Source organism: Danio aesculapii, chromosome 21, assembly GCF_903798145.1.
Source record: "Danio aesculapii chromosome 21, fDanAes4.1, whole genome shotgun sequence".
NCBI classification, from domain to species: domain Eukaryota; kingdom Metazoa; phylum Chordata; class Actinopteri; order Cypriniformes; family Danionidae; genus Danio; species Danio aesculapii.
This window is the reverse complement of record NC_079455.1, coordinates 30376551-30389863: the sequence shown is the minus strand read 5'-3', so window position 1 is coordinate 30389863 and position 13313 is coordinate 30376551. Positions and strand designations below refer to the sequence as shown.

At 35.9% G+C, this 13313-nt stretch overlaps 1 protein-coding gene across 1 annotated transcript in view; it reads right to left on the bottom strand.

The window, feature by feature from the left end:
• Positions 1 to 1133: 1133 nt before the first annotated feature.
• Positions 1134 to 13313, bottom strand: part of mmp17a (matrix metallopeptidase 17a) — a 166074-nt gene continuing 153894 nt past the window's right edge. The window contains exons 9-10 of the mRNA XM_056446307.1: positions 12314 to 12571; positions 1134 to 4454 (exon numbers count right to left, since the gene is read on the bottom strand). Coding sequence (XP_056302282.1) covers positions 4132 to 4454; positions 12314 to 12571 — 581 coding nt within the window. The 3' untranslated portion in view covers positions 1134 to 4131. The remainder of the gene's footprint in view (positions 4455 to 12313; positions 12572 to 13313) is intronic.

The window sequence follows — 13313 nt, the reverse complement described above, 5'->3', positions numbered from 1 at the left end:
TTCCAGGTGCCGTGTGAAAGCAGCTGTCATGTCTGTGGGGGAAAAAGCCATGTAGAGCCTCAGTAAGACATGAAATTAGAGCACTCATCCCACCAGTTTACTCATTCTTCTTTATTTTCCTACAAAAATATTTCACCTTATAAAAGACAGCTCAGAATGTACATAGTTTTTTTTTGCAACTGCCATAGAAGTTTTATCTTAAATATATATGTATATTTATATATAGTATATAAGCATTTCTTTCCATAAATGATCAGAGTGCACTCTCAGCAGCAGCCCAGGATGATTCAAGCATCCTCCTGGTCTGTTTAAGTATTCATCATTATATCCTCCGCTCTCTCTGACTGGGAAAACTGTAACAAGACAAAAATAATAATAATAGTAATAATCGTATAAACAAATCTGGCTGTGGTGATCCAGGCATTGTGAATGCAGCATCATGCTTGACCTTGAAGAACTACAGAAACTACAAAAAATACAGTTGTCCAATCATAAGTGAATGCCATTGCTTTAGAGTTATGGTTTTGATGGTGTTTATTACTAAAACAGTCATCATTGGAGATGAGTGCAAATACGAAGGTGGAAATATAGGAACAAAATGCTAAGACACTGCGAAATGGTGGGTCAGAGAGGACAAGGAGGAGACGGTTACGATAAGGAACCCGTAGATTAAGTAAAGGATTATGCTTTTAGTAAGAAAGAGAGCCGAAAAAGGTGCCAATAAAGATGAGTGACAGGATTTTTAAAGCACTTGGAGTGAGGGAAGGTTAAGGTTGTGACTCATGGTATCCCATGATGCCTCTGAACTGCAGCCAGCAGGTAGCCCTATTCTTGAGATTTATGCCACCTTTCAGTATCTGCAATATTACAACCTATCATTATCATCATGATCCTTACTATTACTGGCTCTGGATGTGCCTCAGAAAGCTGGTTACTGTAATCTCTTGAAATCAATATATTTTGAAATGTAAAAAATGATTACATGAAGAAGAATAATACCTTGTTTTTACTTTTTCAAATGAAAATGCCAGTGATGCTTGTCTGCGCAAAAAACACGCTGCCATGATGGCTGTTTTGACTAATTTCTAACATGTGCTCTCGCTAGAGTTGTTCATGGGTGTATTCATAGTCTCTTTTGGGTCTTTAATATGGCTCATATCCCACCTGCTGTATTTTTGGGGTTGTTTTACTGTTTGCCAGGTGAAGTTGCAGGTCTGATTAATTAACAGCACACCTCAACAACCGGCATGTTTATATCAATCATGAAGATAACATTCATGCCTGTAGGATATAAAGCAGGGGAAAATAAGTATTGAACATGTCAACATCTACATTAGCAGGATGATGAAGATGAAACCAGGGTGGACATTTCAGCAAGAAAATGATCCAAAACACAGCCAGGGAAACTCTCAAATAGGCATGGGCTGGTATAAGATTCTGACATTATGAAAACCTTGGATAAAACTATGACAGTTTCACAGTATTGTGATTATAGCTCCAAAATAGGTTCTTTTTAAATGTCTGGGTAAAAAAACAACAACTTTCCCCCCCATTAAACGCAAAATATTTTAATTTACGAAACATTTAAAATATTTTGGACCAGTAGCTTTTGATGTAAAGGTTTCTTTTCTGCTGGAGATACTAAGAAAACAAAATAAAATAGTTGTTAAAAACAGTACACTGTAAAACCCAAAACATCAAGGTAACCGATTGCAACAAACCATTTAGGTTCAAAAACTAATCCTAATGAGAGCTGTGAACTTAATCAATTTGAGTAAAAGAAAAAAATTGAGCAAAGTAGAATCTAATAAATGAAGAACTGAGTACTGTATAACTCATTAGGTTATGTCAACTCAAACCGTTTGAGGACACTGATTGCAACAAACCATTTGAGTTAAAAACTAATCTATATGAGTACTGTGAACTTGCACCATTTAAGTTGAAGTAATGAGGTATTTAATGAACTCATTACCTTCAACAGAGAGTTCAAAACTCTTTTCAAATGAGTAGAAATAACTTTCAGTAAATTTTGAGTTAACTCCACTCATTTCATTTGATAAAGTTGATTGTTGGGTTTTACAGTGTATAACAGGTATGACGGCTTTGACGGTTTTAAAACCTTTTAAATATAAACAGAAGATGTGCCAGTGGTCTTTGCGCTTCACATTTTTATTTTAATATACACAAGTGTGGCTATTAACATTTCTCTTTAAATTATGTTGATTTTGAAGATATTATTATTAGATTAAAAATAATGTAAATCATTTAAATACAATTTCTGCACTTCCACCATTTATCCAGGATCACAGTACGCCACAATTTAATTTTGAAGATTATATGGGAGAGACGTAAATTTATTTTAATCATATTTTTTCTGAACTGACACACTTGTTAATTTCTCTTAGATATTTTGGTCTAAAAAGGAAAATTATACACTACCTGACAAAAATTTTGTTGCCTATCCAAGTTTAATTCAAGTGGCTTATATGAAAGGTAAAGGCCTCTAGATTACGCTTATTTGACCACAATAAAATAAAAACTTTTACAAACCGCAGAAAACCTTGAAACCAGTTATCGCCCCATGCCTACTCTTAAATGCTTTCAGAGAAAGAAAATAAACCTCTAGAAAGGCCACATCCAATCACTTGACTTGAATCCAATAAAAAATACAAAATAAAGCTCAAATTTGATTAACGAGACCCACAGAACCATCAAGATTTATACACTCTGTTGAAGTCTGTGAAGCATGTGACTTCATACTCCATATGAGCGGCGTCTTTAAGCTGTCATCATTAAAAAGGCCTTGTATATAAAGTATTAAATACTCTTTTTTCAGATTTTTTTGTTTTGTTTTATTTTGATGTTTGTATTGTTTGAGTTTTTACCAAAATCGGGTTCAATTCCATGTGAACAGCTCCTTTAGAAATATTATTCCCAGAAAAATAATTACATGTTCAATACTTATTTTCCCTGCTGTATAGTGCGCCTAAGGACAAAATGAGATGGAGAAGATTTCTTTAAACAATTTTGCATGCTGTCACAAAAATATTGTTCAAGGTTTTAAATATCGTTCATAAAATATCTTTTGCAAAAGTTTCTGTGTTCTCACATACCTTTTTGATGATTTCCTACAAAACATTTACTCTCTTACAAAAGTACACTAAAATGCTGGGTTATTAAAACCCAAAAATGGGTAAATACGGACCATCCCAATGATAAAAATGAACTGTATTTTCCCCAATATCTTCTCATGCATAATTTTGCATTCTCACAAACATTTTTGTTCCTCCATGAAACATTTTCTTTGGAAAACTTTTGCTTTCTGTAGCAAAGTTTTGTTTTCACTCACAAAGTATTGCGATCTCTTGGAAACCTTTTGCGTTCTTTTACAAAACTATTGTGTTCCCCTAAGAAACTGAAAAAAATATTCTCAAATTAAACATGATTCACTCACAAAACATTTGTGATCACTTGAAACCTTTGTGTTCTGTCAAAAGTACTGTGAGGTTGTCCTGAAATGAACTGCTGTTCACCAAAACCATTGCCTCAAGAAAAAACCCGTTCCTCGTGTCAGTATTGCGTTCCCCTGAGAAACTTTTTTTGTACTAAGAAAACATTTTGTGTTTGCTTGGAAGTCTATTGCTTTCCTTCATGAAACATCCTTCCTTCCACTGCTTATTTCGATCACAACGTTTTTGTGAATGAACCCAAACGTTCTTGGGGCAACGCAAAAGTTTAGTCCTGGAACGCAATAGATTATTTCCCTGCATTTCATCTTTTTCCATCTCAGTGTCCCCCTTAGGGGCTCTGTAGTAGCACAAATGGTGTGAGATAAATTATGTGCCGAACTTTAATGCTTGGGTTTATGATTGTGTTTGTTTATATCGCAACAGCAAGCACCACCACCACTAATAATAATAATATTAATATAATTTCCACTTTATAAAATAAAGACAACAAAAAGCATCAACCAAAGACTAAAAAGTGATCCAATCCCTCTCTTGATTGAAGTGCTGAGGCTCTTCCATCAGTCCAGCGCTGGCGAAAGGCTTTTCCAGAGCTCTCATAACTCTCTCTTCACCCACAGGCTACTGGAGTTTGTTTGAGCACAGGCCTGTGGCTCTGCCCTTATCAGAGCGGTGCAGAGGAAAGAGCGAGAGCAAGCGTCAAGAGTGGCACAAACACCCATGCGGGCGACAGGGTCAGTCGCGTCCCAAGCGGGGAGGCAGAGTCTGAAGTGCAGGAACAAACCTCATAGCCATTTTCAGCATGGTCCGCGTGATGCTGGCCGTGAAGTCTTGTGTTTGAGTTGTTCTGCATCTCTGGGGAGTCCGACTGCATTTCTGTGCACACCAGCCAATCCTTGCCGATGGGACGTGGATAACCCACTTCTACCTCCATATCGCTGCCCGCCACACGCCAGTACTCCTTTCCCTTGAAGAAATATGATGCACCTGGACAGAAAATACAAAGGAATGAAATACAGGTTGATGCTCAGAAAGGGTTTTCCAGACCTGCTTTCATCTGGCACACACACACAATTATGATTTCACTTTATCTTCTGCATTTTTTTTTCCAATTCCATTACTGTTTCGAAACCACCAGGAGGGATTCTAGGATTGAGCCTTGGGGAGTTTGACCCTTGATTATAATAATAATAATAATAATAACACCGGAGGATGCTGAGATGTGCTTTCACAGTGTAGTCACATGAGTGGTCAGTGTTAGATTCTTTGTAGTCTGAGAGCTGACTGGCTGATAAAAACAGTTATATAAATATAATTATAATGAAATAAGGCATACATATTTAATTAAATGATTTATTATCCAAGTAATATAAAAGTTTGTAAGTTGAAGAAAAATAAATAATTTAAATCATACAACATATATAATAAAATTACAGATGAAAATAATGATTGCATATTTCATTTGTTAACTTGTACGTCATGGTTATTATAGTAGTTTAAAGGTCCTGGGAAGAGCTTTAAAATGTACATTTTTATTTGATATTTGATGTGATCTCAACTGAAAAATTAAGAGAGGGTGGGACGTCACGTAGCCCCTGCTTTTTTTAAAAAGTAGCCAATAGTGTCGTGTTTTTATCACAGCGCTGCCAGTGAGAGTGGTTGAGCTCAAGCGCATCAAATGAAAAGAAAAGCATCTTGAAGGGGGCGGAACATGTCAGACACTAGAGAGTATTTGATTGGTCAAGCTTTGAGAAACTGAAGTATGAGCCATTTAGACAGAATTGACAAACTGCAAGCTTTACATGTTTATATTGGTTTTATATCTCCTACATGCAAGTTTTGTCACTGTTGTGAAGCACACCAACATAAAGATTCCTTAAAACTAACAGACTGAAACTAACATCTATTTTTTTATTTTATTTTATGGCACAAATAAAGGTCCAGTGAAGTGTTTTAAAATGTGTGTTTTTGTTCAATGTCTGAGGTAATTTGAACTGAAACAAACAATGGGAGGGAAATACAGTAACTCCTCCCCCTTTTATGAAAACGGCCAATAGCATTTTGTTTTTATCACAGATCTGCCATTAACTACGTCTCCATCCACCTATTTTTTATGCGCATTTTGGATATGTGCATAAATAGGGTGTTTGTGGGGTCTTAAAAAGTATTAAAAATTAATAACTAAATTTAGAGAAACTTCCGCTGTGGTGACCCCGGATTAATAAAGGGACTAAGCTGAAAAGAAATGAATGAATTAATTAATTTAGAGAAACTTAAGGCCCTTAAAAAGTATTAAATGCTATTTTACAAGGTATTACATTTAAGTTTGCCTGAATTTAATCTTTGAATATTGGGATGCTGTTTAGTTTATGAAATCATACAAATCCTGCTAGATTTGACATCAAGCTGCTCTGTTTACTGAAGTAACCAGGGAAACGCTGTTATTCCTGCTGCTGTAAAGGCGCCCCCTGCTGGATTAACATTTTTATTCAGTAAATAAACACAGTTTTAGTTTAGGATTTGTTTCTTGCAATAAGTATTTAGTAAATATACTGCAAGTTAAAATGTCGGCAATGTTACTGGTTGAAATCTGAAGTGGTGATGAGGTCTTAAATGCACAGAGTCCTAAAAAAGGTCTTAAAAGGTATAGAATTTCAATCTTTAATTCCTGTATATACCCTGATAAAAAACGTTTGATGGAAACACCATGATGCGCATAAGTTTTGAAAATGCACATAAAAACAAATGCGCATAACTGAGTAGGATAAACTTTTTATTCATTAAGAAAAAATGCGTATAAACTGTGATGGAAACACTTTTACTAAACAAATTCCAGTACGCGCATTAAAAAAGTCATGTGATTTTGGTTTAAGAGATCATGTGATGATAAAAATGTGTGTGAACGGACATACCAGCAGGTTGACCACAAAGTAAAACATCTGAATTTGATGCAGATTGATGCAGATTCTCCTTTTACCTTTTCTCCTTTTACACAGATTTTACCTTTGATTTTTGCCGCCAGTTAATCAGGAACTGATGATTTTGTTCTCTTTGACTACTTGAATAGAAACATTGCTTTATTCGCATGTCTTAAATGCGATATTCCAGTTTTGTGCATTAATTTAATTTGCATCTTTGAATGGAAACATAGCTAGTGAGTGTAGTTGAGCTCAAGCACATATAACAATAGTGTCTTGAAGAGGGCGGGACATGTCAGGAATTAGAAAGCATTTGATTGGCCAGAAGATTTGATGAGAAACTACAGAATGAAATGACAATAGTTTAAAAAAAAAACATTCATTGACAAAATACAAGCTTTGGATGTTTATATCTTCTTTAAATTTTGTTTTGGAGTATGCTAGCTTATAGATATCCTTAAGACTATATTTAGTGCTCAGCATATATAAGTACACCCCTCTATCTTTTAAATTCATATTTTAATAGGAAGCTGTACAATATTATATTTGTGCATATACATTAGATTAGTCAGTACAGAAGCCAAATCTGGAGCTTATTTAACAAAATAACTTACGATAACGGTCCAAAAACTAGTACATCCAAATTTATATGTTAGAGAAAAATATTAAATACAAATTTGAAAAAAGAGGAAGAAATATAGAGAAGCAAAAAAATTTAAAAATTTAATTGAAATTTTGTAGGTTGTAATTTTATTTCGCAACAATTTGCTTGAATTTAATTGTATCTTTCAATTTCTAAATATGTTTGGTGACTAAAATTTTATTTTAATCAATATATCTGTTTAATAACTCTGTTTTGTTTAAATGCACCAGAATACATTGCCTATATTCACTGAGAAACGGATAAAAATATTAATTTTCAAAATGGAGTGTACTCAATTATGCTGAACACTTTATATATATTTATTACTTGAAGTATTACCTGAAAAAATAACCAAAACTAAATATTTCAACTTGTTCAGCATTGAGTAAATCCCAGAATTCAATTTTATAATCTATCTATAAACTGCTTCTACTCCTGCTGACAGCCGAGCAATTGTGTTTCAGTGGATGAGAAAAAACAGATATAGTGTAAAATCCCAAATGGAGAGTCCCACATTTTACCACTTGATGAAAAGCTCTTCCTCTCCTTCAGCCTGAGACTTGCATTTGTAGCACATGAACGAGAGCTTTAGTATCTCTCTCTCCATCTCTCTCTGCAGGTGAAATTGGCCTTCATTGCGGTCTATCTGAACAGGAGACTGTCGGCTCCTGTGGAGCATGGGGACTGACACTTTAGAGTGTGGCCTGTTCTCAGCGCTCGTCCTGTGGGGTTGGCAGAGCCTCAGAGGAAAACACCTGATGAGACGACTTCTCTGGCCTTCATTCTGCCTACAGAGCTGCCACTGTGGGGGAGATCATCTGGTGAGGCAACTCGATCCTAAAACTATGCTTGTGAGGGAATCGGCAATGTGTAAAACTGGATGCTGAATTAAATGGCATTACAGTTTATCAAATGGCCTCTACTCTAAAGTGACATTTAAAAAATCTGCATGTGACAAATTTATAGGTGTCAAAGGCAATTTTTTATAATAGTGCATATGAAAATGTCCTTAAAGGACTCTGAAATATGTATCATTATAAATTGTATCTACTTGTTAAGTCGTGACGTATGAAATACTGTTTCTGGGTCCAAGCCGCTACTCATTTGAATTGAGAAAATATTAATTTATGACCACTTTTAGTCATATCACACATTAAAGTGAATTTGATATAAAATCATTGTGTACACAACAGTCTCTAGACTTGCTGCATCACAAACACTAATATTTTAACAATTTATAAAAATTACTTTCTGGCCATCTGACATTAGGCATGGATATGTGAAGTTTAATTTTAAACTAATTTCGAGAGGAGCATGTGCTCATGATTGACCCAGCTGGTCCACATTAGCTAATCATGATCCTCCAATCAAAGGATCCCAAGTCACTATATATATCCTCATTTCCTCTCTACAACTATCTTCGTCTGGAAGAAACCCCCCTCCTCCCCTTATTCCACCTTTATCCAGAATGGGCGGCACGGTGGCCTAGTGACTAGCACTGTTGCCTCACAGCAAGAATACCAATGGCATTGGGTCTTCACTGGGTCATCTGGTATTTCTGTGCGAAGTTTGTATGTTTTCCCCGTGTCCGCGTGGGTTTCCCCCGGGTTCCCCGGTTTCCTCCCACCATCCAAATGTGCTCTATATTATAGATAAAATAAGCCAAAATCTTTTTTCTAATGTCTTACTCTCAGGAAGTTCACCTTGGCCTTGGGAGTTTGAGATCGACCTGAGCTCAATCTCCCCTCGCTCTGTGAAAGGAGGGAGCCCTGGGCTCGAGGATCCCTTGAGCCCAGGGCTCTCTCCCAGGACAGCACGCCAAACAAGCTATGTATAAATCATGAGCTAAGTGTGAACTTTTGAAATATATATATCCATGCCTAATGTCAGATGGCCAAAATGTAATTTTTATAAATTGTTAAAATATTAGTATATATAATAAATATTACGAGCAATATTTTCGAAAAGTTTCGAAAGATTTTTGCTTTGTAAATGTTTATTACCATTTGTTGAGTCTCCAAATACACTCTCAGAAATAAAGGTACGTGAGCTGTCACAGGTGTGGTACCTTTTCAAAAGGTACACATTTGTACTTAAAGGGTCCATATTGGTATCTTGAAAGTATATATTAGTACCCTAAAAATTTTAAGAGGAACACTTTTGTCCTTTTAAGGTACTAATATGTACCCGTGAGGTATTAATATGGACCTTTTAGGTACAAATGTGTACCTAAAGGTACCACCCCAGTGGCTCACGCACTTTTATTTCTGTTGAGCCCAATGTTTAAATGCCCCGTTTTACAACTGTTTACAGGCTGGTACAAAGAACAATTTTGGTTCATATAGCTAATATTACCCTTCATGACAACTGTGAGGGGGGGTGATTTTTTTTTTTAAATAACTCATCCATTTAATTTATATTATGTTATATTAAGTCTGCACAATTAAGGACATGGCCACTTGAGTGACAGCTAGGTCTCGCTGGTCGCAGTCACATCACCTCAGCTGATTCCGGCTTATTAGCCGCTGAACTTATGTGGCCTTATGCAGTCAGTTGCTTTTTGTAATTTTTTCTCACAATTAAAAGTTAATATGGCATGCTGTGTGCACTTAATTGTGCTCACAAATCATTCAAGTGGCCTCCATTTCCCAGGTGAGTGAAATTCTTATATACTTATACACCATATCTATAAATGTATTTGTTTTATTTAAGATAATGTATCATTTATATTTTTCTTTAGAACTTGAATGTGCTCCAGAATCTGAAAAACAGCTGTAAACAAACATTCAAAAGTATTTAGGGCTTCCATCCATTTCCAGAGTTAGTTGAAAATGCATTGAATGGACATTCAAACACCCACAAAAGACTAACTGCTTCTGTCTACTGAGATAATTCCTAAACATTTAAGAATGTGTTGTTGAAGCCTGCTAGCAAACTTTTCAGTTTGAGGCAAACAAAAACATAAAAAGGACAATATTCTCTAACAGTCCTGATTTTCAAACAAACCTGCATGATTTGGCCTGCAGTCTTTTCTCCATCAGAAATAGGCTTTCTAGCTAAATCATTTTGGATTTTTGGATTTGCTGACTCCGGGTTGGTCAAACTGAATAAATGCGTTAAACACATGAATTATTCCATACACTCAATTTTGAGAGCACTGCGAAAGATAAACATGGAAAGAAGGATAAAACAGGCTGTGCGTGTTTTCATAAGAAAGTGCTTAGCTATCAAAGTTTAGCTCAATTCCTTTCCATAGCCACATATCAAATGCTGGTTTTTCATCTTTGAAGACACCATGAGGAGCTCGCCCTGCACTAGACACAATGGTGTGCATTAGACATGACAGAACATTATGTCTGTTTCTCCATTCAGCTCACATAGACATCAAAACTGCTGCTATGACAACCACACAATCAAAACACCAAACATCCTCTCCAAACCAAATAAAATCATTTCTTCAAAGCGGATCAGGGGTCGTACAGCTGCCTACAATCCCTTTATACCAGGAATAAAGCGCTGGAGTTATTTTAACATGGAGATGGTGGTAAATGCGTATTGCATACACCCTTAGAAATAAATGTATAAAAGTGGTCACTGGGGCTGTACCCTTTAGTACATGTTTGTAGCTAAAGAGTGCATACCAATACTTTAAAGGGATAATTCACACATAAACAGTGTTGGGGTAATGCATTACAAGTAACGCGAGTTACGTAATAATGCTATTTTCTAAGTAACGAGTAAAGAAAAATTTTGTAATAATGTTTGAGTTAAAAAAATGTAACCCGAGTTACGTTTTAGATTAATTAATATGCTTTTAGAACAACTACTTGGTGGCTACTTTTGTACTTTTTGTCTTAATCACAGTAAGTAAATCAAGTAAATCACAGTTGTAAGAGCAACAAATAATAACTTGACTTTTAGTTGATCATTTGGAGAAGTGGCAGAAGGTCGATCTTTCTGATGAATCATCTGTTGAACTGCACCTATTGGAACCCACATGGACCCAAGATTCCCATAGAAATCAGTCAAGTTTGGTAAAGGAAAAATCATGGTTTGGGGTTACAATCAGTATGGGGGCGTGCGAGAGCTCTCCATAGTGGATGGCAACATCAACAGCCTGAGGTATCAAGACATTTAAGCTGCCCATTACAGAGCTTCTTCTCATACTTCAGCCTTCACATCAAAATTACTGAAAGCAAAGATGGTCGAGGTGCCCCAGGATTGGCCAACCCAGTCACCAGATATGAACATTATTGAGTATGCCTTGACTAAGATGGAGGAGGCACTGAAGATGAATCCAAAGAATCTTGATGAGCTCTGGGAGTCCTGTAAGAACGCTTTCTTTGCCATTCCAGATGACTTTATTAATAAGTTATTTGGGTCATTGCAGAGATGTATGGATGCAGTTCTTCAAGCTCATGGAAGTCATACACAATATTAATTCTGTTCCACTGCACCATGACTTTATATCTTGTACTGTATATTATTTCTGATAAGTGACAAGACTTTTGTCAAAGTAAAGTCAGACCTTACTGTCCTAATTAAATAATTAAAAATCAAGGCATTATATATATATATATATATATATATATATATATATATATATATATATATATATATATATATATATATATATATATATATATATATATATATATATACACATATACATACACACACACGCACGCACGCACGCACACACACACCCTATAACCCTAATGTAAATGAACACAGAAAAAAATGAAGACTATTTTATATTTTGCCATTTTAGTATTTCATTCTTTTGGACGTGTTTTAGTACATAAATGAAGTTTAAATGTTACCTTGACAAATATCTAACTATTTAGCATTTTACTGGTTTTGGGCTACATTTACACAATAAACATTCTTGAACACTATTCCGTGAACTTATTTTCAAGCAAAGAAAAGCAACAATTTTGGTCCATTTCCCAAAAGAGACTAATTGAATGTTTACATGTCATAAACACTCGTATTAGGATTTCATTAGCATATCAACAGCCTTAAAGCCACCAGACATGCTGCAAATTTGATATAATGGTGTCTTTAATGAGCAACTTCCTTGGTGAAGCACTTTCAGCAGCTTCATTCTGTATGGCCACACTGTCCTTTAACTATAGCTAAACCACTATATACTAGTCGAGAAATTCAATGTCACTCTTTTTTCAGCAGGAAAGGTAAACAATTCATTTCTGGTGGCTCAACAAAATAACATCCAGGAGAGCTGCTTAAAATTCAAGAGGCATAGCATGACTCGCTATACTTACTGTCAGACCACCGCATGGCATCATCCAGTTGAGCCGGGATCCCTTTCCACAATGCCATGTCTTTTGGGTATCCGAGGTCCATGCGCCGCAGATGGTCATCGTAGCGCCAGTATTGGTTGTCCTTGAAGAAGTAGGTCTTCTCATTGTGCTGCCAAACAAACACCGCATCCACTCCCTCCACCGGCAGGCCGAAGTCACTGACTGATCGCGGGTAGCCCTCTTCTACATTATTATCCTTGAACACCCAATACTTTCCTCCTGAAGAAGCAAGAACAACTTGCTGTCAGGTGGGAAATAGGTTTCTTTAGCAGCAAAGCAGATTAGAGAAAACAGTCCTGCTGTGAAATACATTTAAATGCTGTAAATACATAACACACGTTCCTTTAACCTTGCTGCTTTTGAGCTGAAATTGGATTTGTGCCACTTAAATCTTAAATCCAAATTCAGAAAAGCTGAGAATTTTCAAGTGGTTTTTTTTTTTATTATCACAGCTGTATATACACTTTGAATTGAACATATTTTAGGATATTTTCGCACAATAATCATACTTAAAATGGAAATTAAGTGGTTTTTGTTTAGTTTTTGCAGTTAATATAGAAACATTATTTTCTAAAATTAAGTTTTAAAAAGTCTGCATTTTTAGGCATTTTAGGCTTTAGAAAGACTGTTGTTGTGTAAATGAATTGTCAAAACACACACACACACACATGCACATGTATATGTGGGTTACGAGGACTCTCCATAGGCATAATGTATCTTTTACTGTAAAAACTCTTACTATATGGCTTTACCCTACTCCTAACCCAACCCTCACATGAAAGACGAAATTTGAGTGTTGACTAAAGGCGATTTTAAGTGTTTCAAATTATGAGGACACAAGGCAGATACTTGTAAACAACAATGCAACACCAAGTCAGTGTCATTAGTCAATTTTTTGTCCTCACAAACCACATAAGTAAACACACACACACACACACACGCGCACACGCACACACACACA